This window comes from Microchirus variegatus, assembly GCF_963457635.1.
Source record: "Microchirus variegatus genome assembly, chromosome: 15".
Lineage (NCBI taxonomy): Eukaryota > Metazoa > Chordata > Actinopteri > Pleuronectiformes > Soleidae > Microchirus > Microchirus variegatus.
The window spans coordinates 20,739,750-20,764,902 of NC_139816.1; the positions used below are offsets into that span (position 1 = coordinate 20,739,750).

Below are 25,153 nucleotides of genomic sequence, written 5' to 3' on the forward strand. Positions count from 1 at the left end.
GAGGTGCTTCCTCTTCTACACATTTGTCTTTAACCCGGATAAAAGGCAGATTTGACTGGACAGATGGGCGTCCCCGGTCTGTCCAGCTTCCCTTTTTTAAGAAAACTCGCTGTTGTGTTGAGTCCAGGAATCTCCAGCGGAAACAGGAAATAACGTTAAAGGTACTAAATATTCCTCTCTGCTTGCCCTTTCACTCGCTCATAGCTTCCGTGTGGCGCGTCTCCAACGTTCCTCAGCTATGGTACATTCAGTAAACAAAAGAACAAATAGGCTTAAACCAAAACGAGAAAATCCTCGTTTGTAAATTTTTTTTTTGCTTTTGTGGAAGTTCACGTTATGGAACCGCCTCCTGCCGCCCGTTGGGTTTGACCACTGACAGTGATTGTTCGCTGCCTGCCGTGTCAACGATGACTGTTTCTGTGTTGACGGCGAGCGGCTGAAAGATGTCAGACGTGGCTCTTGTCACGCTGTCATATGAAGGTGGAGATGAGGTGGACGAAATTGTCTTGGTATTTCCTATGGCTAAAAAATTGGTGCCGTAGTTTTCCCTCATCATGGTGGCAATCAGCCCTTCTTTCTCAGGGGGTTCCTCCTCAAATAATCCCTCACCACCTTCCTCACCTTCATCTCCTATTTGCCGAGGAGTTGCGATCTGGCGATACATGTAGGAGGCAGCCTTCAGCTGCCGTCTTATCAAGTGTCTGCGGTAGCACCTCTGGATCACCGTGGCCGAAACGTCTTCCTGTTTACGCCGAAGAGTTGTCGTGATCGGCTCGTAGGAGATCTTGGACGGGTTGGCCATCATGAACTTCTCCTCCATCTGCTGCTTGAGGGCGTCCATCTCACCCGATTCGCCCAGAACCCGCTTGGTGAAGGCAAAGAGGATGTCCAGGCAGTGGATCTTGTCCCCGCTGACCATGGGAAGGTCCATGGAGATCAGCTTGATCTTGTTCGGCTTGGCGATGCGTAGCGGCTCCGACAGCGTGTCAGCAAAGTCGGACAGTTTGGAGTATTCAATGAACTGCGTTGCCTCGGGATCAAACTTCTCCCAAACCTCATAGAACATCTCAAAGTCGTCCTCGGTCAGTGGCTCCGTGCTCTCCTCCGTGGCCACGCTGAAGTTCTCCAGGATGATAGCAATGTACATGTTGACCACGATGAGGAAGGAGATGATGATGTAAGTGACAAAGAAAGTGATACCCACCGAAGGGTTCCCACAGTTCCCTTTGACGGTGGTGCCAGTGTGGGGCATGTTGGCATCGCACTCCTCAGGAGAATTGTTGAGGATGGGACTGAGCAGGCTGTCCCAGCCAGCAGACGTGGTGATCTGGAACAAACAGATCATACTGTTCCCGAACGTCTCAAAGTTAAACATGTCATCAATCCCCGCCTGTCGCTTCACTAAGGGGAAGTTGGCCATGCCGAAGATGGCGTAGATGAACATGACGAGGAACAAGAGCAGCCCGATGTTGAAGAGAGCGGGGAGTGACATCATCAGGGCGAACAGTAAGGTCCGGATGCCTTTTGCACCTCTGATGAGACGCAGGACACGTCCAATACGGGCCAGTCGGATCACACGGAACAGAGTTGGTGACACAAAGTATTTCTCAATGATGTCAGCGAGAACGATACCTGCAAAACAGACAAAAACAAAGAGATTGTTTTTGTTATAAAAGTAAACAAAGGATTGTGGACATATGCTGTCTTCCACCAACATCGGAACTTGGTGGTCATTCGAGCCCCAAACCGGCTAACACACCAACTCCCCTGCCTGGACCTTTCAGCTGTGAGCCGCTCGATCCGGATGTGACAGAGGAATCTGTAGCATCATTCTCTTCTTCTTTAGTAAGAATGTGTCCTATTCCCTGCATCCAGATTTGAACTGCCACCCTGATGCGTGAGCTTACCAGGTTCCAATGTATGCAACTTTGGCGCTCGCAGCATGTGCGCAGAAATATAACAAGGGATTTTAAGCATGAATCTTTTGAAACTAAATGGTATGCAACCATCATTCATGTCTGGGACATGGGAGCTTGTTAACATTCAAAAAGGCAGTTAGAAAATACATTAATTCAAAGTTTTGCATCAGCGAGACATCGCAGTGCCTCAGACGCAACATGCATCAATTGAAATGGATTTTTGATAGTTTCTACGAATATGTTTCAGTCTCCGTGTCGCAGGTTTGCTTCTGTGATGAGTTATGAGTGAGTGTTTTCAAAGGACATTTTTCCCCTTCTGTTACAGCGACACATACACAAATTTCCTTGTTAGTGGAGAATGATAAACAGAATAAGGAGATGGCCACTCGTCACCACCCTTCTGCTCCACTACCAACGACCCCCCCCCCCCCCCCCCCCGACTCGCCTCGGCCCCTCCCCCCATCTGTCTTCCTGGGGTGAGTTATGGGTGATTGAAGAGATGAGCAGGGGGGAGTTGAGAAGGAGTCACCAACACGTCATACATCAAATCCACCACCACCCGGTCACTCACTCACACACACACTATAACACACACTCAGCAACTCCGCCGCCAACAGCGCTAACATCAGCTAAACTTTAAAAACAAGGCACCACTGAACAGCAGCGACGTCCTGTCACTGGTTTAAATCTGAATTTTCCATGTCGCCATGGGCACACACACACACACCCCCACACACACACACCAACACACACACACACACACACACACACACACACAAACACACACACACAGAGACCAGCTGATGTAACAGGTCAATCATGTTTGATTTGTCTCAAGGGACCGCCCTCTGGCAGTTCTGATTGCTGCTGTTACCTTCACCTCCCCCAGGAAGGCTTGTTTGAGTGTGCACACACACACTTAATCACACAGACACACACCCACGCATGCACGCACACACACACACACTCCTGTCAAGCTAAAAGCAGCAGCAGCAGCTCACAAAATATGAGCACTGATCGCTAAATTACCTGCTTATGTTGCTGCCTTTGCAGTCTGTGTGTGTGTGTTGTCACTGGACCTTGGTGCAGTATAAACATCAAGGCCACACTGATGGTCACTTTGTTGACAGATAACTGTCACGTCAGACACAACAGCGTATGGTGTCCTGCTGCCACACACACGCTCGGACAGTGTTTACATTCACTCATCACATATTTATATCATCAATATTAGGGCTGAGCGATGTAGAATTGTGATTATTTTGGTATCATTTAAACGTAAAATGATGACCGTGTGACAGATTTGATCAATGTGAAGGTTTCCGGGGCAACCGTCCCTTCAGACTTTTATTTAGCAGTAAAAGTTACACAGCTAGTGTTTTATAATGATCTAACTTTCATTATGACTTTTCATGATCCCAGACTAAACCAGACAAGTCTAACAATAGGCAACCCATCTGTGCTAAAAGAGAATCAGTGGAGAATCGAGACGCCCTGAACTCTAATATTCACTCTGACTCACCGACGATGGAGAGGATGACGACTACGAAGTCGAAGATGTTCCAGCCAACAGTGAAGAAGTAGCAACGCAGCGCCACGATCTTGATGAGGCACTCGCAGGTGAAGACGATGATGAAGACCATGTTGACGTTGTTGAGGATGTACTCCATCTGCCGCGGCTGCTCGTCCGTCTCCACCATCATGGTGATCATGTTGAGGAGGATCAGGACCATGATGATGATGTCGAACGCCTGCTTCCCCACCAGGTCGAAGAAGAAGCCCTGAACCTGGTTCTACAAAGGAAGCAAATGTTCCATCTTTATTGTTTTCATGGTTGTTTGAAGTCATTAATATTAAACGGGGTGTCATGTGTCGGTACCAGAGGTCGGGGAATCGGCTTCTGAGGTTTCTTGGAGCCTAGTTTCTTCATAGCGTTGTAATATTTCTTCTGCTCCTCAGTCATGAAGATGTCCTGTCCTCCTAAGTAAACACATGCAAACACTTTTCTATTATTTTAATTGTAATAAAAATGTCAACTACTCGACTTAGTCAGTCACGTTGTTTTCTGTGACTTCATAGCAACAGCTGCGTGAAACTGTGGTGACGTGGTTTTCTACATGACACAAACACAAACTAGTGACTTGCAGAGCAGTTGTTTTGAGTGTAACTGAATCATTAGAATCAGTGGATTAAAAAGATTTGTTCGCAGAATTCAGTTCAGTACTTCCTGCATGAGCAGAACGAGTCACTGAACTGAAATACCACTGAACCTGGTCCTGATTGGGGCTCATAATGTCCGGCTTTCAGCAGTGCTGTCTCTAAATCCGCCGGACTAAATATTGACATTTCCTTTGCTAAATGTTGGAGATTAACGCATTTTTTCAGGATTTTTAAGTCTTTTTAACTGATCTACAGTTAGACATTGTTGGTTTTGATTCTTGTGTCGCTCATGACTCTTCAGTGACGACACTCTCTGACCAATGAGCTCACGCCACATTTTAGTATCAGCTCAGCAAAACCTCGTCAGAGCAGGAACTAAAAAAAACAGGTATCAGGTTCTATCACTGATTCGAGTCGAGATAAAACTGTACTTCAGAAATGTGCCGCTCATTGTGTCACTTATCTTTCGTTTCTGCTGGTTGAAGTTATCGATAATGACACCGATGAAGAGATTGAGCGTAAAGAAGGAGCCGAAGATTATGAAAATGACAAAGTACAAGTACATGTACAGATTGATCTCCTTAATCGGCTGCTCCTCCACCTGCGACAAAAACAAACAATTATTGATTACCACAACTAATCATTCCATTTTTAGCTTTGTGAGTTTTGTGATTCAAAAGTAGATTAATGCTCAACTTTTCAAAAACCAATGAAGTCAAGTTTAATTAAACCTAGAGCAATTAATTTAATTTAAAAACAAACTTACAGCTCTGGAGTCCACAGCCGCATACATGATATCCATCCATCCTTTGAACGTTGCCTTGAAAAGAGACAGAAAATTAATGTGTGAAGGTCACAGAATGAAATGAGCTTAATATTAAAGACAGACTTTTCCGTTTGTAAACCACTCACTCTTCCACACCAAAGTCCATATAGAAAATCAGTGATTTGAACATCATAGCACACAGGAGTTGTTGATCCACTGCTGCCTCCATCTCTCAGTTCAGATATCTTATTTTGTCACTTTGGAATTTAAAAATCTTTTGGATTTACCTCAGTGACACAAAGTGACCACACGAGGCAGCAGTAGATCAGCAGCTCCTGTGTCCCTGTGAGCTAAAATCAAGGATTTCCTCTATGGACTTTGGTGTGGGAGAGTGAGTGGTTTACAAACTTCAGTTTCCTGTTGGAAAAATATGTCTTACAGTGAGATAAAGATGTGAACATAGATATTGCAGGATTAAACTGACATGGATTACAAAAGACTCAGGTGTTAAATACGGTGCAGGGTCCTTGTTGTGGCTCTCCAGTGTCTGTGTGGAGTTATCAATAATCAATAATCCCTCAGTTTCACCTCTGTTCACTTCCTGTTTCCTGTTTACACGAGTCCAGTGTTTCCTGGGTTTCACCTTCGTCACTGAACTAAAAAAGATCCTGAAGTCATGGTGCCATGGAAACGCCACCGCTGTGGATTTCCTCAATTAAAGTTTAAAACGTCCTTTTATGGGCTTCCTGTCTGTGGGCTCTCTCTCTCTCTCCAAAGGGGGAGAGAGAGCAGAGAGTGGGCGACTGGTGTCCGTCGTTCAGACCTGAAATCAGCTCATCGCCACGGGTTACCACCTGTTGTTGTTATTATGGTCTGTCGGATATAAGCCAGAGGAGGCACGCTGTAAAAAATGTGAGTGATTGTGATTGGACTGAAGTTTTGAGAGTCAGTGTCACAGTAAAACACTGTGTTCTTAATTTTTAACACTTCTCAAACAAGGTGAGTGACACGAACGAAGAAATTACTGTTATTCAGATTTTATACAAAAAGATGAACATTCAGTTTTATAATATGATATACTATATATAATATGAATGTCAGTGTTTTGTCACATTTATTTTACAAACACTTATACACAATAATAACAGAGGATGTGTATCACCCTGTAGTGCTGTGAATAAAGTGTTGTTCTTCAACGCAGACAAAGTCCTGTGGTTTAATGTGTTGTTGCCGTAACGAGCTAATCTGAGCTAAAGGAGCTAGCGGTCTTTGGAGGTCTCCTTACTATGGTTCAGGGGGTCTGCCAGCTTGGCTGGTAACACTGCATACATCATTACTTGGATGTGGGGAGTGCATAGAGAAATGATCATCCAGGCTGCTTTGGATACGGAGAGCCCCCTTGGAGATAGAGAAACGCACAGCGCTCGCCATCCACTCAAAACGTAACATTAGCCTCCTACTCTTTGGCGGGCTCACAAGCCCAAACAAGTGAGTGCAGTGGGTCTGTTGATTTGTTTCCGGTCTAGCTATATCCGGTGTTGTGTTGTAGTTGTTAAAGCCGACCTAGAACGGAAGTTCCAATTAACGCTGTTTTTTTGGTGTGTTATTAAACACCAAACAGTTCAGCCATTGCTGAGAACGCTGTGTTTATTGTAATCTCGGGGCTCAACGAGATCTCTGAAAATCCCGTAATAGTTACGTAAACAGCGGTTCTCCTGAACAGCAGATCCTCCTGCTCCGGGCACTAGTCCAGGCACATCCGGTTGCGTACATTGAACCGCAGAAGAAGAATAACGTCCGTTGTGGAGGTGTTTCACGAGCGACAGTGTCTTCTGACTCTGGGTCTGACTCGTCGTCAAAGGGACTGCGGCGGGGAGTCGTGAAGAAGCTATTTTTAAACACTGTTAAAACAATGTTTTGATAATGAGGAGCAGTGCATCCACTGTTCCAGAGGGGGGAGCTGCGCTTCTGAGAGCTGCTGTGCTAATTATGTCACTTTCAGGTATTGGCCAATCACAAGACATTTGGGAAAGCCGTGGCTGGCTAATCACAACACAGTCTGTCTTCTGGGGTGAGATTTTAGCCTGAGACGGCGCGGCTGACGAGAGCTTCAGTGATGAGAGATTCTATCGGCTCATTTCCAGCAACTGGGAGGTTTTTGACCATAAAAACAAGTTAATGTATGTAAGTAGACCTCCATAACTCACATATTTGTGCCATAGGACCAATCTATGCGAGCTAGTTATTGCAACAGCATGTGAAAAAATACACATAGTTTGCTCGGCCAAAAAGAACATTAATCTTGCGATAAAAAATTTGACACCATTAAAATGGGTTTACATTAACGCCGTTAATAACGCGTTAAACTGACAGCACTAGTAAAAACATCTTATAAGTATGTCTAACAGCTGTTAATACCTGCTAACACTGGCTAACACCTGCTAGTAGATGCTAACATTTGTTAGTGGCTGTTAACACCAACTTAGACCTCCTAACATCTGTAAACACATCTTTTAATTACAGCTGTTAACACCTGTGAACACCAAGTAACACGGTCTAACATCTGCTGGTAGATACTAACAGTTAGTTAGTAAATCAATTTACACCTGCTAAATTCTGCACCTCCAAGATCATTTCTTAGATCTTAAGATCTCTTGTGAACATTTGTATTCATAATCTCAAATAAAAATCTAAATACTGTAAATAAACAACTATGATTTAACATAAAAATATATTTAAAAATATCAACATGTTTAGTTTGTTGACACTTTTGTTTTTATGAACATGTAGAAGCTTTTCTGCAATTTAACCTGTTAAATACAATGAATGAATGAATGAATGAATGAATTCCATGTCGTTTTTTAAACAAACAAACAGGAAGTGTGCAGCTCCTCAGACTCAGTAAACTCTGAAGTCCTCTGCTTCATCTTTTGCAGCGTGCAGTTATTTCCAGATGCTAATGGAAGGGGTTGCCCCTGTCAACCATCGCCACGCCGACCAGCAAAACACAGAGAGGTGACTTGTTGCCATGGCAACGCCACTCAGCCAACTCTTGAGTTGGAGAACTTCTTTATCTCGTGTTGTTTTTCTCTCAGCATTAGTGGAAAATTGAGGTGTTCTCCTCCTCTTTTATATCTTTCTTTCATCCCTCTTTCCCTTCACCTTCATTCTCTTTCTCCACTTGTCGTCCTCCCTCCCTCCCTCCCTCCCTCCCTCCCTCCCTCCATCTGTCTACATCTTTCCATTTCCCTCCCACTTTGCTGGAGTCGCTCTAAAAATAAAAGCCTCTCAGACGCTGATTGATTGGAGGCTCTCAGGACTCCTGCGGTGGGCGACAGAGAGCGAGGAAGAAAAGGGGGAGCGAATTTGAGACGGAGAGAGAAAAGAAAAGAGAGGAGGGAGGGAGGGAGTGTAAACGAAGGCTTGTAACCGAAGAAAGTGGTGAGGTGGTGGAGACAGAGGAGAGGAGGAAAAGTTGCAGCGACTGTAATTGGTTTTCTTCATGTTGTGCTTAATAACGGATGTCAGAGAGTGTGCGAGAGAGAGAGAGGAAAATTAAACGACAGAACAAACAAAAAACAGTGGAAAATAAAGAAAGGAAACGTCATGTCTCCGAATCACCAGGTTTTGTTTTTTTTAAAGAATCCACCAATTTCATGTTTGAACTTAACAATAAAACATTCTGAATGTGGTAATAACCACATAATATAACTTAGCCCTCATCATTGACTCCCGGATAACACAACATGGTCCAGCAGAGGGCACTGTGAGCACAGCTTGGTTTGTCCTTTGTCGTCAGCAACTTCCGATCCGCATTTTTTTCTGCTTTTTTTTTTTTTTAATGTATAATCTTTGTCTGGTTTTTTGTGATAGGTAGGTGATCACTCAAGTATGTTACCATTCAATTTTGATAAGAATCTGCCCCCTGCTGGCATCGCAAAACATGATCAAATGTTCAAGAAATCCCCATTTGTTATAAATTGTAAAATATCTCGATAATATCACTGTCACATCATCATCTCAGGCGTAACTACAGTGTCCTGCTCTCTTTCTGCTGCTAAATAATCCATCTGTTTGTTGTTTTTGTGACGATGAAGTCTGCTAACGTCTATGCTAACACGTTAGCATAAAGATCGCTAGCTTAAAATGCTAACGAGTCCACTCACATAGCAGAAGTGAGATCTGTGTCTGTCTTTGTTAAAAAGTACAGCCACAGTTTAGCTACGTGCATATTAAGTAGTCATGTGCTTTCTCTGTGTGGAGCAGCTGATAGGCCAAAAAATCGCCCAGTGATCAAACAACCTTAATTCAAATACAAAGTTTATGGTTTTAAGACCCACACTAGTCTGATTTGTGGTGGCCGTGACCAGAGGCGGACAGAGTACACAGCTTCATTACTTGAGTGAAAGTACAGATACCCCTTTCTAAATTTTGTACAAGTAAAAGTACTAGAGTCAGATGTCTACTTAAGTAAAAGTACCAAAGTACTTGTTTTTAAAAGTACTTGAGTATCAAGAGTACATTTTCTAAATATTGCATTACTACTGCCACAGTTCTTACATTTACATATAGAAACGTCCTACATGGAGTTATGAAAAATGTAAAAGGAATTGAAAGTAAAATGAAGTAATTTTCATCTTTTTACCATGTTTTATTGAACATGTCTCACTTACCCACAAGGCAATAGCACAATGGTGACGCTCTCGCTTGAAAATGTAAGGACGTTTATTTCAATGTACGCACCTTGACATGCTTCCTCAATTTGGAAAGGCGCCATATGTAAGAATGTGGCCAAAAACGGTTACTACACTCAAATTTAAAATACAGAGGTCTTTTAGGTTTGGTTTTCTCCTCCATTGTTGCTCAGACGTAACTGGCACCTGCGGTTGCTCGGCAGCTGAGACTCTACTGACCGCAATGATTGGTTGACGGCGGTAGGTGGCGCCACATGCCAAAACAGGATTTCAAAACATAAACATGATTTGCAGTCTGCAAAAATATTTTTTTTAATGCTAATATTTTGTCTGTACTGTTGTTGTTGGTGAGTTCAGTTTGTTATATGAACATTATTCCTGAGTCACTGTCACATATTAGGAGGATTTTATCATTTATTACATAATGCACCTTTAATTTTTGTAGGTGGTGATGAAGTTTTGTTTTGGTAAACACAGCAAACACTTGAAGCTATCACTTCAGCTAACACTATCATTAACTTGAAAATTTAAATAGTCTGGCGAGGTGGGGCAACGTGTTGGCACATTCCCGGGATGGACCTACTGCGTCTTCATCCATAGTTTCGTCTCTCAACTACATCTTGTTTTTTTTTTTTTATAGAAGAAGTAACGGGTACTCACGGTTATGGATAGAAATGTGGAGTAAAGAGTACAATATTAGCCTCTCAAATGTACTTGAGTAAAGTCATGAGTACTCCCAAAAATGATACTTGAGTACAGTACAGATCCCTGTACTGTACTCAAGTAAATGTACTCCGTTACTGTCCGGCTCTGGACGTGACCAAACAAGGGTAGAATTCAGCAGCAGATACTTTTTAGGTTTTAATTGACACGCACAATAAGCAGAAATGTCATGCATTTTTCTTGAGCATATTTGAGTAAAAGCATATTTCTTCTGTTTTATTTTGTAGTAATTATGTGAAACAATGTGTTTGACAAAAGGAGCACTTTTCTTTTGGATAAATCCACATTTGTGCGAAACCGTTTCATAAGAACCTTAGTGTATAATTGTTGGAGGAGGCGGAGGACGACTGAGAGCAGAGGACGGACACGGAGAGACATTAAAGAGCAGACGAGTGGAAAAGTCAAAAGTAAGAGCGACGTGGAAGAACAGGTGTGGGAGGAAAATTAAAGTGAAGACAGAGACGGTAAATGGACGAGACGAGGGAGGAAAAAGTGAACCCTCCCACGGTTTGTGAAGGTTTTTTAATTTGACTCAGAGTTTTGACTTTATTCACCTGGTGCTCTTTGTTTCTGACTGTGACCACGTTTCCCTGGAAACTGTTTAGACTGACAAAGAAGACAGAAAATAAGAAAGTTTACTTCAAGAGAGAGTTTACACTGTAACTATTAAGCCCAGTCTGTTTATGTTGTGGTTACCGAATGTATATTTTAAATAGTTAATATCTTCTATATTGTACGTCCATAAATGTACAATAGATGTAAAAAATAGATTAAGTAGATGTATTTTCACATCTGCAGACGTACAATATAAAAGATATTGACTATTTAGATGTAAAAATAAAATAAAATATACATTAAGTAAGCAGAATATATACAGATCTCATGAAATATTATTTATCATGTTTATTATCTTTGCTGATTTAACAATGACCCACTGTGGGACTAGTAAAGGATTATCTTATTTTATTACGGTACAGTCCAGTTTCTGTGCGACACTAAAAGATTCAGTGATGGTTCAAAAAAACAAACAAAAAAAACTTTCACCTGAAAAAGACAATTTTTGTATTTGTTTTGATCCGAGTCGAACAAAACAACTCACAGAGATTAAAAAACAAAATAACAAAACTCAATCATTTGAACTAAATTGCCACCAAATCCTTCATCTGTAATCAATCTATGTAATCCATAATTTGGATCTGATCTGGAACTATTAAACTTTAGTGGTCTCTACAGACTACTAAAGTTTAAAGTATAAAAACCACTCAAGCGAGGTCCAACTCAATGAAATGTACGTTAGCTTAAGTCCACGGTGTCGTAAGTAAATGTTTACATTAAAGATTATCACTAATCCAACGAAACAGAGCTTAGCTCAGCCAACAAGTCGCCCTCGCTTTAGCAACATTAGCTTAAAACAGTTACTTAAGGTCCCATATTATACCCTATTAACCCAAGTTAAACTAGTTCCTGATGCCCTAATGAACATGTCTGTGTCATGCTTTAGTCAAAATATCATAAGGATGAAGCACAATAGCAGTTCAATAACTCTGCCAAAACAGCCTTTTTCAGAACGCTCGGTTTTGTGCCTGATCATTTACATGTGAATGAGACCCAGGTAAACACACACCCACTGCTTCCAGGGGAGTGTCGATCTGACTTACTATCCGCAGCCATACTGTCGCCACTTATCACCTATTGTCATGCACCGTCGTCACAACCCCCGCTCCATATACCCCATAGTAATGTCCGTTTACCCGTTGTTACTGTGTTTCACTGTAATGCATAGAGTGACCACGATTTTGGCTTCTCGCGATCATAAAAACATTAAAATCGAAGAGAAACGATTAATGCGCCGCACGGCGTGTATGTAAATTCCCATGCTAGAAAAAGACCCTGAACGCACCAGTGTTACTGCGGCTCCAACTGACGTGTGTGGATCAACAACAAGAGGAGAGAACGTGGAAACACGACAGAAAGGAAGCCTTTGGTTGAGAAGAAATGTAGGACAACATCTACATCTTTCTGCAGTGCTTTCAAACACGTGCTCCTCATATTATTGATCCACACACGTCACTCGCTAACTGCAGGCACGTAACTGGTGCGTTCAAGGTGTCCCTCCAGCATAGGAATTTACACATACGATCAACAACAAAGGGCTTGTGAAGCTTGTGAACATTTTTTTCATAAATAAAATATATCCACTGGACACAAAAATCCTCTGAGGCTAGAAGTTTGTGTAAAACACTGTGCTCCGCTGTGCAGCCACTCTTCCTCCCTCGCCTGCACTCGCGTATTTCACAGGGACAAGGGGGAGCTACGGTGGAGCTGTGAAGTACTCTGTGAAGTACTCTGTGAAGTACTCTGCCTGGTGGGGTGCCAACATTCACGGTGAAATGTCCGCACTGTCGTCACTTGGTCGGGAGGTGTAAACATCGCGTGTTTTATCGCCTATGCTTACACAAAGTGGAACCACTAAAACATGACTGAGTCTAGTTTTTTCACATTTTGGGGACTGGTATGGCCCCCTGAGTCCCAAATATAAGTACTAAAAGATTAAAAAGTTGATTTTGCACAATAGGGGACCTTTAAAACACTAATAGTGAAATCCCAGCGACTTATGTTTCACGTAAAAAGGGAGTTTGTGAGAAAACAAGGTTAAGACAAGATACCACACGTACAAATAAAACACCAAGATCAACACCAAGTGTACCATTATTCTTTGCCAAAGCTAACATTTCTGCTGCTGCTAACTGTGTTAGCTTCCTGAAAGCTCCTTCTGTGGCTCTGACACTGTTAAATAGCCAGCAAGCTAGCTGCTGTATGTAGCTTTTTTAATATACAAAATAAGACTTTCAGGACTCTGCTAGTTGTGGTTAAATGTTAAATGTGTGGCTATTTAATACGCTGTTAGCATCAAAAACTGCAGCAACAGACATCAGAATAAAGGTGCAAACCTGACTCCGCAAAAAAGAAAAAACAATCTTTTTGTTATTATTATTATTATTACTATTATTAATAATTCCATTTCTAGAGCGCTTTTCTAGACACCCAAAGCGATATACAAATTGGCCACCAACACCGACCATCGCATGTTTTTTCAAAAATGTGGGAGGAAGCTGGAGAAAAAAACAGCATTCTGCCCTCTAGTGGTGAGAGTATTAAAATGTATCAGTATCGTTTTCACTATGACTGTCAATAAAATCTTAATAAAGCTCAAACCTAGCTGCTAATGCTAACAGTGGCTATGTAGCATCAGCTAAACCTCACATTACCTCCGCTAATAAACACATTTCAGTAAAGATCTGCTACGTCTGAGTCCTGATTGCTGTTTATCTGTATTGATTTATTTTTCAGAAAGTGAAAACCCTACTCAGAGAAACAGAAGAACAAACTCGGTGACACTCACCACCTGCAGAAGAGCCAGGTATCCAGCGCCTACGTTGTCAAAGTTGACCTTGACCTTGGTCCAGTAGAAGCGCGATGCGTTGTTAAAGGCCTCGCACTCACTCTTGTTGTTGATGAAGGACGACTCGAGCATGTGACCCGTGCGGTTCACGCAGCGGCCAAACTTCCCGGCGAACAGGTTCACGCCCATGATGCTGAAGATGAGCCAGAAGATGAGGCAGACGAGCAGCACGTTCATGATGGACGGAATCGCTCCGATCAGAGCATTGACCACCACCTGCATGGATGCACAGACAGAGAGACAGAGAAATTGACCTGTCTAATGAGGACACAATGTCTTTTTAGGGTGAATTCCAATTCCTTGCTTAACCCTCAATCTTAACCCTCAATCTCAAAAATGTGCGCTCCCTCTAGTGCAAGTTCTGTCCCGATTCTCAGAAAGATTAAGTTGAGGGGCAAGTTTAAGGGCTGTATCGCCCTCAATATTGAGATTTTCTGAGACCACCCTTGGGAGCAGGGGCTACCCAGAATGCATTGTGTGTTTTCACATAAGAAAGATGGCGTCGAAAGCAGCGAAGCGAGTGCGATACAAATGAAGTATTTTCTTTGTTAATAGAGATATAAAAAATGAAAACCATTGTATTATCTTAGTTTAGGCCCATATTATGGATTACTGACGTCATTGTTGCGTAACATTTATTTTTATTTTACCATCTTTTGTCAATAGTCGGCCGGTGTGGTTTACCCTTCAATAAGTCGTGGTGTGTGGTAACTGTCAGCTGAATATTTGTATGAGTATCATCTTATAACTAACTGACAACCTAATAACTTGACTGACAAACGGATCAGAATAAATAATCGTGACGTAAATGTGTTCTTCTTCTTCTTCTTTTTTGGAGTTGACAGACTGGACGCAGCGTTCACGTTATTCTGCCCCCTACAGTCTGACGTATCTGCATTTAAGGGGTGTCCCATTTCTAAGTGACAAAATAACCTTCAACACTTGGTTTTGAGAGCCAGTTAAGATAAGGGTTGAGCTTGAGGGTTAAGATTGAGGGTTAAGATAGGAATTGGAATTGGCCCTTAGACTCAGTTCAAGGTAAGACAAACTTTAACCTCGTAGCTGCTTATACCTGCTAACATTTTTTTAGTGGCTGTTTACACCTGCTAACACCAGGTAACACAGTTAGCAGGTGACATTTGAACTTAGTGATGGAGGCAGCAGTGGATCAACAGGAACAACTCCTGTGTGCTGTGATGTTAAAATCACTGATTTTCTACAGTGGCCCTGAGGTGCAAAACACAAATACAAACCACAAAACACAAACACAAAACAAAAACACAAACGCAAATCAAAAATCACAAAAGCAGAAAATACATTAACTCAAAACGGAAAATGCTGGCTCTCGACCAGGGTCGTCGCTCATTGGACGGACGCACAGTCTGTGTTTCTAACAGGAAGAAAAGGCACCAGACACCTTTTCACCTGCTATCATGGATGTCTGTTATCCACCGGATATTATGTTATACATCCATAGGTGTATGCTGAAATCAGATGAGACCGCTGTAGTCAAGAGCGATGGGTCAGACTTTGAACAAGCCGTGATCGTGTACCTGCAGTATCTCTGTTTGCGTTTTGTGATTTGTGTTAGTGTTTTGCACCTCAGGGCCACCGTCATTTTCTCTATGGTTCTTGAGATACGTATATAACACACTTAGAAAAACATTTAAGTCAAGTGATATTATGTACATTTATTTTTTTGTGTGATAAGGAATCATTTACTTTTAATGTCACTGTAAACATCTGTTAATGACTCTCCTCTCAGTAAGATGTTCATTCTCTCTGAGCTCACATTTAAATTCATGTTCCATAAATGTTGAATTAAATTAAATTTATGGTATTTTGGGTGATTCAGCTGATGTGAGTGAGAGCGACACAGTCACTGAACGCAGCATGGCACATGCACGCGCACGCACACACGCACACACCCACGCACACACACACAGAGCGAGAGTGAGGGCTGAGTCAGCTCGTTTCCACTGTACCCACAGTGCACTTCTTCTACCCAGAATCCCCTGCTGTGTGAGCAGCTTGGTGCAGAGTGTAGAACATTTGTAAACTGACACTAAAGTTAATCTTATTATTCAGGGAAAAGAAAAAGCTCAGGTGTTTGTGTTTCTCCTGAACTTCCTGTGACCCCCAACTCTGTTTTTACAGAACGCTACTGAATTAGCTGTTGTTAGAGCAATGATTTAAAAAAACAAAAACGTGAATTGAAGTTCCAACCGGAAACAATAATAATTCTATATTTTCTAGCGAGTTTGAGAGAAAAATGTCTACATATACAAACCTCTTGTGTGATTAGGTGTTTTATCACCCAGTGAATACAGAATAAATTATGAAATAAAAATAATAAATACAGCTTGACCAGTCTATTAGCGACAGTATTTATGGTATAAGTGTTTAGATAATTCACCAAGAGACAATCTCACATTAAAGAGAATATTTCATTAAGTTCATTTTACAACAGTTAACAACACATTTACCTCCGACAGTTATTTCAAATAATCTCAGAAACATAATAATTATCAAAGTGTGTAACAAATATTCTGACTCGGGATAGAATTGAGTCTTTATCTAAAAATGCTCAATACTTTATTGGCTCAACACATTGTTATTATTATGATTATTATTATTATTGTGTATTGTATGTTTTGGGTAACATCTACTGCACGTCTGTCCGTCCAGGGAGTGTATCCCTCACCTGTGGTTCTCCCTAAGGTTCTCCCTTTCCCCTGTTACAAGAGTTTTTTCCCTGGTAGTTTTTCCTGACCCTGGTCGAAGGTCTAAGGACAGAGGATGTTACCAACCCTGTGAAGTCCTGTGAGACAAACTATGTTTTGTAAACTGTGGACTATACAAATAAAGATTGATTGATTGATTGACTATTATTAATTACATATGTGACGATAAATCAACTGGGTTTCTGGACGAGTTTTAACCCAAACAAAAGATACAAAATGAAGATAAAATGTGTGCTGTTTGAATTCAAAGAATGTAGAATAATGAGCGTTAAGCTTCAGAGTGAAATAACACTGATGACAACAAAGATCAAACAAAGACATGATATGATCTGAGGAGGTGGAGTCAAGCCTGAAAAAAAAAAAACACTGACAGGAACCAATCAGAGAACCTGAAATTTAAGATGCACTGTAAAAATAAAAAATAAAAAAGGGGAAAGAGAGAGATTTTAAAATGAACCTGGGCACAATTTGTTGTGATTTACAAATAAATTTTGAATATTATTTTAATATTAATATACTATTTAATATTTCTGCATTAAAGTATCTAAACGTGATGAGGCTAATGTAACATGTTTTATATGTTACAAAATAAATATGTTGAATTCAGTGAATATCTGCTTAAAAAATAAACATTTAAATCTGTGTTTATTTCTTATTGATTTTTCATTTTTTCAGGACCTTTTGATTTTTGTTTTCATTTTATTTAAAATGTATTGAATGAGACATTTTCTCTCAATTTAATTTAAAATGAATCTAGTCTGGTTTATCTAAAGTGAAATGTATTTAATGACACATTTTTTTAAGTTTAATTTAAAAATTAATGAATTTGTGCTCTCTAATACAATTTTAATTTATTTTAGATTTTCTCTGTAAACTGGCAATTTATTTAAATTGAGTGTAAAATTAATCTAATTTGAGATTTTCTCTTTAGATTTAATTCCAAATGTATCTAATTAGAGATTGTCTCTTTTTGATGTGGATGAAACTAAACACTTGTAATAAAACTTCTAAAATAAATCTTGTGGCTAATTGACTGGGTAACATTATCACTATCATTGTTATTATTTTATATGTCTTTATTACTGTGTTGAATTCACTGGGTAATAATAAAACACCTCATCACTTTAAAACATTGTTATTGTGCAACAAGAGCTTTAGTAAATAATATATTACATAGAAAGAATAACATTATTTGAGGATTTAATTAAATCTGTAATGACGACGTCAAACAACAGTTTCCTCGTCAAATAGAAATATTTTTATACACTTTTTGGGTGTGAATGGTTTTATTGATGGTAAAAGTCCCAGGTGTCAATAATACTGACTCTTACCCTCATGCCTTCAAATCTGGACAGGGCTCTGAGGGGCCGCAGCGCTCGCAGCGTCCGCAGGGATTTGATGGCTGCAAAGTCGGAATAACCGAGCGTGTTAGCGACCAGACTGACCAGAGACACCTGGACGAGAGACAGAGAGACACAAGGAGGAGAAACAGAAAAGAGAAGCAAGAGAGTTAACTTCTAAACCTGAAAAAAAAACACGGAAATAGGAGAGAAAATGAAAGAGAAAGGGGGAGGGGTCTGATCCTGGAGGGTCCAATCAGAACTGAGAGTTAGTTTAATAATGATGAGCTGATTCCTGGAAGGAAAAAAAAATCTGTTAGTGAAGATTTAAAAAGTGTTAGTGAAGGTTTAAGACACTGATTCATCGCTGTGGAGAAAAATCAGGTGACGAGAGTTAATACTGATTATTTAACCCTTTAATAATCTGATTGTAACCTCATTAAGAAGTGATAGTTCAGGTTTTTTTCAAAGTGCGATTCTAGCGCCCCCTGCTGCTGAGAACCAGCCAAGCAGAGGTCTCTATCTCACTGTTAGACAGACTTTTCCTTGTGTAAACTGACACCAAAGTCCCAGTGGTGAGGGAGAGTAAGTGGTTTACAAACCTGTCTCACAGTGAGATAAAGACGTGAACATTTGACGTAGATGTAGATGACGTAGATGTCATAGACTTAAAATGAGACTACAACCACACTTCAAAACAAAAGCCGAACTATCCCTTTAATGCTTGCCTTGTCTTAAATATTATAAAGATGTATATTGTTGTTTAGATTTTGTGAATTATTTGTCCATAAGGATTCTGAATAATTTTGTAACTTACTAAAATTAAATTTTAAAATTAATTTTTTTTCCCCCTAAAGCCACGCATCTGAGCTCTGTGTGGGCAAAGTCTGGTTTTCCAGCTCGTCAGGGGGAATCTGCTTGAAGGTCCAGTCCAGGTGAGTCCAGTCCGGGTCTTACCCTGATACCGGCGAGGCGGGACACGGCCCGGAGTGGCCTCAGTGCTCGGAACGTCCTCAGCACTCGCATGGTGGAGATCTGGTCCACGGAGACGAGGTGAGCGAGCTGAGCCAACACTGAAATCTACAGGAGATCCACATACATGTGCACATACATGGATACATGAGGGTTTCATTTCAAAATAAAAGCCTGTCACGGAGCCGGAGTCACATGAAAAACACAACTATCCTTTCACTGTATTTTATTGTTTTACTGTCTTTTATTGTCTTAAATGTCTTGTATAGTTTTACTGTCTTTTATTGTCTTTACCAATTTTTATTGTTTTACTGTCTTTACTGTCCTTTTGTTTTACTGTCTTTTATTGTTTTTACTGTATTTTATTGTTTTACTGTCTTTTATTGTTTTTACTGTCTTGTATTGTCTTAAATGTATAGTTTTAATGTCTTTTATTGTCTTTACTGATTTTTATTGTTTTACTGTCTTTACTGTCCTATTGTTTTACTGTCTTTTATTGTTTTACTGTCTTTTATTGTTTTACTGTATTGTTTTGACATTACATTGTATTATTATTATATATTACTGTTGTTTAACTGTCTTTACGCTCTTTTATTTTTTTTACTGTCTTATTGTTTTACTTTCTTTTATTGTTTTACTGTCTTATTGATTTACTGTCTTTAATGTTTGACTGTCTTGTTTTGATGTCTTTTATATATAAGTCACTTATTACATTTTAAGCCTAATTATTTGTGTTATAGCAGAATTTGACCACATTTATAATCAAAATGAAGAAAGTCAGGACGACTGAGGAGAGAAAATAAAAAGTGATTATAAAGAGAAAAGGACCAAACAAATAACAGAGAGGTGGCGCTATGACATCATCGTTTTCACTAGTGTCTCCGTGCTCCCAGGATACGATAAATGATCAAACCGAAAACCCTTTGCACGTGTTTGGCCACTAAAGAAGTTATGAGTTTCCTTCACAGTGTATAAGAATTAGTGGCATCTAGTGGTGAGACTGCAGATTCTCCTCCACTTTACCACGTGAGTCCATGAACTACGGTGGCCTTCAATCAGGACAAAAAACTCAACATGGCTGCCGACGTAAAGCAAAGCCCTTGAAAGTTTAGAAAATGTTCAAATTAAGCTAATTTCCATGTCATCAATTTGATGAATAACTAAACCAAGAGTAAATATTTACCTTTTTTACGTAAAAGAGGGGAAAACGAATCATTTATCAAAAGAAATAAATTAAATTTGAATCAATTCAATTTAAAAAATAAGTTCAGTAAAATATGGTAAAATTAGTTATTAATGTAAAGTTATATAAAACTCAATGACTATAAATTCTTATATTCTTATATTCTATAAAGTAATTTGGCAAATTCTTCAAAAGTTGAGTGAAATTTACTTTTGACAAAAAATAATTTTAAGTCAATTAAATTAAAAATTACAAATCATTATTTTTTATAGAAAATCATAACATGTTGCGAATGAAGCACAATAAACTGGTTGCCAGATGTAAAGCAAGGCCCTCGTCTTGCATACGTTTTGAAGTCTAATTTTAAAGTCTACGAAATGTTCAAATTAAGATATTTATCAATAGCAAAAACCACTTATCTTTCGCAAAAAAACACAAATAAACCCAACGTAAATATTTACCCGTCTCTCGTAAAAGAGAAAAAAAGGAGGTGGGGAATAAAAGAAATGTCAACAAATGAAGACAAATGATGGGATCATAGAATCAATACGTCTTTAAATGTGCGACTCACATCTACGATGAGGAAGTCCAGCCAGCACCAGTAGTTGGTGAAGTATTTCTTGAATCCGTACGCGAGCCACTTGAGAAGCATCTCCAGAATGAAGATGTACGTGAAGATCTTGTCGGCGAATTCCAAAATGATTTTCACCACACGGCGCTGCTCGACGTAGATGTCTTCAAAGGCCTGTGGGGGCGACAGGTTATAGGTTTTTTATATGTTCTTTAATAACGTAGAAAAAAGTCAGGTTCATAAAAATCATAAAAATACAAATGTAGAATAAGTTGAGTCTTAAATTTTACTGAAATAAATCACACTTAAATTGAATAAGACAACAATAAATTACGGTTATTAAAGAAAACTTGTAAATTAAAATGTAATAAACAGCAGTAATATATGACAACATTTATTTAAGTCAGTTAACCTCAAAGTAAACTACTATTAAAGTTTTTATTAATTTAAATTACAAAAATTATTAAATAAATCACTAAAAACGTCATTTAAACATCAACAAATTTAAGGTTAAGGACAGCAAAATATGGATAAAACTAAAAATGCACAAATGTGAGTTCAATTAAGTCAATTCAAATATTAATTTAAGTACAATTAAATAAACAATAACAAAAAAACAACAAAGCTAGTAAAGTACAGCAAAATTCAGAAATGGGAAAAAATTACAGGACATTTCAGTAAACTACAGTAAATGATGGTAGAATAGAATTAACCACAAAAAGTGACTTAATAAGATAAAAATTAAGAAGTTAAACTATAACTTAATATAATATAACTGTAAACTCATTCAAAACAGCAACTTTAATACAGAAAACATTAGGTTTATAATTAAACAGTTAAAGTCAAATCATTTCGCAAAAGTTGACTGAAATTTATTTTTGACAGAAAATTATTTTTAAAAACTACAAAATTATAACATTAAGTGAATAAAGCAAAATAAACTTAACATTATGATATTAAATCACATACATATAAATAAACCTATATTAAAGGGAAAATAAATAAAAATAATGTTCAATAAAATTTGAAGTTGACATAAATGTATTTGAATGTTGGTCAAATAAAAATGATGTGAATTAAATAAATGTACCTCAAATGACATACATACATATATATACATATATATATATATTAAATGTGAGTTTGTTTACCAGAGCTCCAGAGCTGAGGAGAATCATGAAGATGATGAATGATTCAAACCAGCTGTGTTCAACGATCTGATAACACGTTTTTCTCAGTCGCCACCAAATCTGACCGAGTCCTGACGTCGTGTCGATGTCGCAACAACGAAACCTGGACGTGCACACTGTGGGCGAGAGACACACACACACAGATAGAGAGAGAGAGAGAGAGAGAGTGTACATTCAAACCATCAGTTTCCTGTGACATCATCACGTCGCTAACGCTTTCATTTGAACCTCACGCAGCAGCAATGCATGATGGGAGCTCATCAGGAAGTGACGAAAAGTTTGCAGCAGCAGCAGGCGCCATTTTGACAAACTACAGCAGATAAACCCCGCCCACTATTTGGTCCTCTGGTCAAAGCTCCGCCCCCCAAAAAACACAGCAGATGTGTTGTTTTTGTTACGTTACAACATTTTCTGGCAACAAAACTTTTTCAAAAAAATTTTTGCAATGAATTTTGTTTTTATAACATTTTACATTTACGCTGACAGGGAGCGGGTGAGTTAGTGACTGACAGTTGGGCGGGTCAGTTAGTGACTGACAGTTGGCAGGTCAGAAAGTAACAGACAGTTGGGCGGGTCAGTTAGTGACTGTCAGTTGGGCGGGTCAGTTAGTAACGGACAGTTGGGCGGGTCAGTTAGTGACTGACAGTTGGGTGGGTCAGTTAGTGGCTGTCAGTTGGGCGGGTCAGTTAGTAACGGACAGTTGGGCGGGTCAGTTAGTAACGGACAGTTGGGCGGGTCAGTTAGTGACTGACAGTTGGGTGGGTCAGTTAGTGGCTGTCAGTTGGGCGGGTCAGTTAGTAACGGACAGTTGGGCGGGTCAGTTAGTAACGGACAGTTGGGCGGGTCAGTTAGTGACTGACAGTTGGGTGGATCAGTTAGTGGCTGTCAGTTGGGCGGGTCAGTTAGTAACGGACAGTTGGGCGGGTCAGTTAGTGACTGACAGTTGGGCGGGTCAGATAGTGGCTGTCAGTTGGGCGGGTCAGTTAGTAACGGACAGTTGGGCGGGTCAGTTAGTAACGGACAGTTGGGCAGGTCAGTTAGTGACTGACAGTTGGGCGGGTCAGTTAGTAACGGACAGTTGGGCGGGTCAGTTAGTAACGAACAGTTGGGCGGGTCAGTTAGTGACGGACAGTTGGGTGGGTCAGTTAGTGACTGACAGTTGGGTGGGTCAGTTAGTGACTGTCAGTTGGGCGGGTCAGTTAGTGACTGACAGTTGGGCGGGTCAGTTAGTGACTGACAGTTGGGTGGGTCAGTTAGTAACGGACAGTTGGGCGGGTCAGTTAGTGACTGACAGTTGGGCGGGTTAGTAAGTAACGGACTGTTGGGCGGGTCAGTTAGTAACGGACAGTTGGGCGGGTCAGTTAGTAAAGGACAGTTGGGCAGGTCAGTTAGTAACGGACAGTTGGGCGGGTCAGTTAGTAATGGACAGTTGGGCAGGTCAGTTAGTAACGGACATTTGGGCAGGTCAGTTAGTAACGGACAGTTGGGCAGGTCAGTTAGTAACGGACAGTTGGGCAGGTCAGTTAGTGACTGACAGTTGGGCAGGTCAGTTAGTAACGGACAGTTTGGCGGGTCAGTTAGTGACTGACAGTGTGACTGGTTGCTGGTGTTGATCACAGACTCAGTCTGTGTCAGTAGTCTCCGCTCGTCTCGTCTCATCTTCACTCGTCTCTGCTCTGATTACAGCCTCCGCCTACTTGTGTAATTAAAGCTCTGATTACCTCCACTCTCCGTTACCATGGAGACTAATAGGCCATTCTCAGATACACTGTTGTGTAATCCAATGAAAACAAGCCCGTGGTAATCCGACACTCAATCAGCCCACATGGCAGAGTTATTATGATTGTGTGTGTGTGTGTGTGTGTGTGTGTGTGTGTGTGTGTGTGTGTGTGTGTGTGTGTGTGTGTGTGTGTGTGTGTGTGTGTGTGTGTGTGTGTGTGTCACTGTGTGTGCTCTTATGTGTGTGGTCTTCATAAACACTTCATCCGTGTTAAACTGTTGAACTTTATTGAGCGTGGCTCTAAACGCATCATTACGTCACCTGTCAACGGCAACATTGATCTGATTATTGAACGTTACCGAGAAAACGCTGCTGATTGTTCTGCTGTCAGGTGACACACACACACACACACACACACACACACACACACACAGTGAGTTTTTATCCAGCAGTCTTAGTGAGGACACTCAGACATAACCTTAACCAACACAATGAAATGTCTAATCCTGACCTTTAACCTGGTCTTAACCCTGAAAAATCCCTTTAAAATTGTAACAAGACAAAGTTTTCCCCCAAAGGTCAAAATGTCCTTGTATTTCTATTGTTTATATTATGATTTGGTCCTAAGAAAGACATTTTATTTCATTTATTTTAATTATTCACTATTTTAATCCAATACACATTTATTTATTCATATATATATATATATACAAATACATAAGTATATGCATATATGCATGTATATTAGAGTAATAATTGTTTTATTATTGGACTAAAAAACTGAGAATCAATCTCTTGTCGGTTTGAAATCCAAAATATCGTCTACATTTATTACCTTTATTTTCCAGTGAACTTACTTCACCTGTCGTCATGGTAACATGTGAGCATTAAAGTTTTTTGGTTTTTTTTCTGTTTTCAGAGAAGCAGAACGTGAACGTCTCAACTGATGAGAACACAGTGTCACCAGAGGCACACAGGGACACACACACACACACACACACAGACAGTGAGACACACAGTGAGACACACAGTAACAACCCAAAGTGACACACACACACATTGAGACACACAGTGATACACACACAGTGAGACACACAGTGACGCACTCACATACACACACACAATGACACACACACACACACAGTTACACACACACACACACACACACACAGGGACACACAGTGATACACAGTGAGACACACAGTGACACACATACACATTGAGACACACACAGTGATACACACATACAATGAGACACACAGTGGCACACACACACATTGAGACACACACAGTGATACACACACACAATGAGACACACAGTGGCACACTCACATACAGACACAGACACACACACACACACAGTGACCCACACTCACAGTGAGACACACACAATGACACACAGTGAGACACACACACACACACACAGTGACCCAAACTCACAGTGAGACACACACACACACACGCACAGACACACACACACACACACAGTGAGACACACTCAATGACACACAGTGAGACACACACACACACACAGTGACCCAAACTCACAGTGACACACAGAGACACACACACACGCACAGACACACACACACACACACACACACACACACAGTGAGACACACACAATGACACACAGTGAGACACACACACACACAGTGAGACACACAGCGAGGCACACACAGTGGCACATTCACACACACACACACAC

At 40.3% G+C, this 25,153-nt stretch overlaps 1 protein-coding gene across 1 annotated transcript in view; it reads right to left on the reverse strand.

The window, feature by feature from the left end:
• Positions 1-334: 334 nt before the first annotated feature.
• LOC310937512 (sodium channel protein type 5 subunit alpha-like) overlaps positions 335-25,153 on the reverse strand; it is a gene marked incomplete at both ends in the record, with an annotated part of 107,106 nt that continues 82,287 nt past the window's right edge. The window contains 9 exons of the mRNA XM_083901795.1: positions 335-1,632; positions 3,442-3,712; positions 3,799-3,899; positions 4,539-4,680; positions 4,846-4,899; positions 13,666-13,941; positions 17,801-17,923; positions 20,536-20,709; positions 21,687-21,841. Of these exons, the coding sequence (XP_083757921.1) occupies positions 335-1,632; positions 3,442-3,712; positions 3,799-3,899; positions 4,539-4,680; positions 4,846-4,899; positions 13,666-13,941; positions 17,801-17,923; positions 20,536-20,709; positions 21,687-21,841 (2,594 nt within the window). The remainder of the gene's footprint in view (positions 1,633-3,441; positions 3,713-3,798; positions 3,900-4,538; positions 4,681-4,845; positions 4,900-13,665; positions 13,942-17,800; positions 17,924-20,535; positions 20,710-21,686; positions 21,842-25,153) is intronic.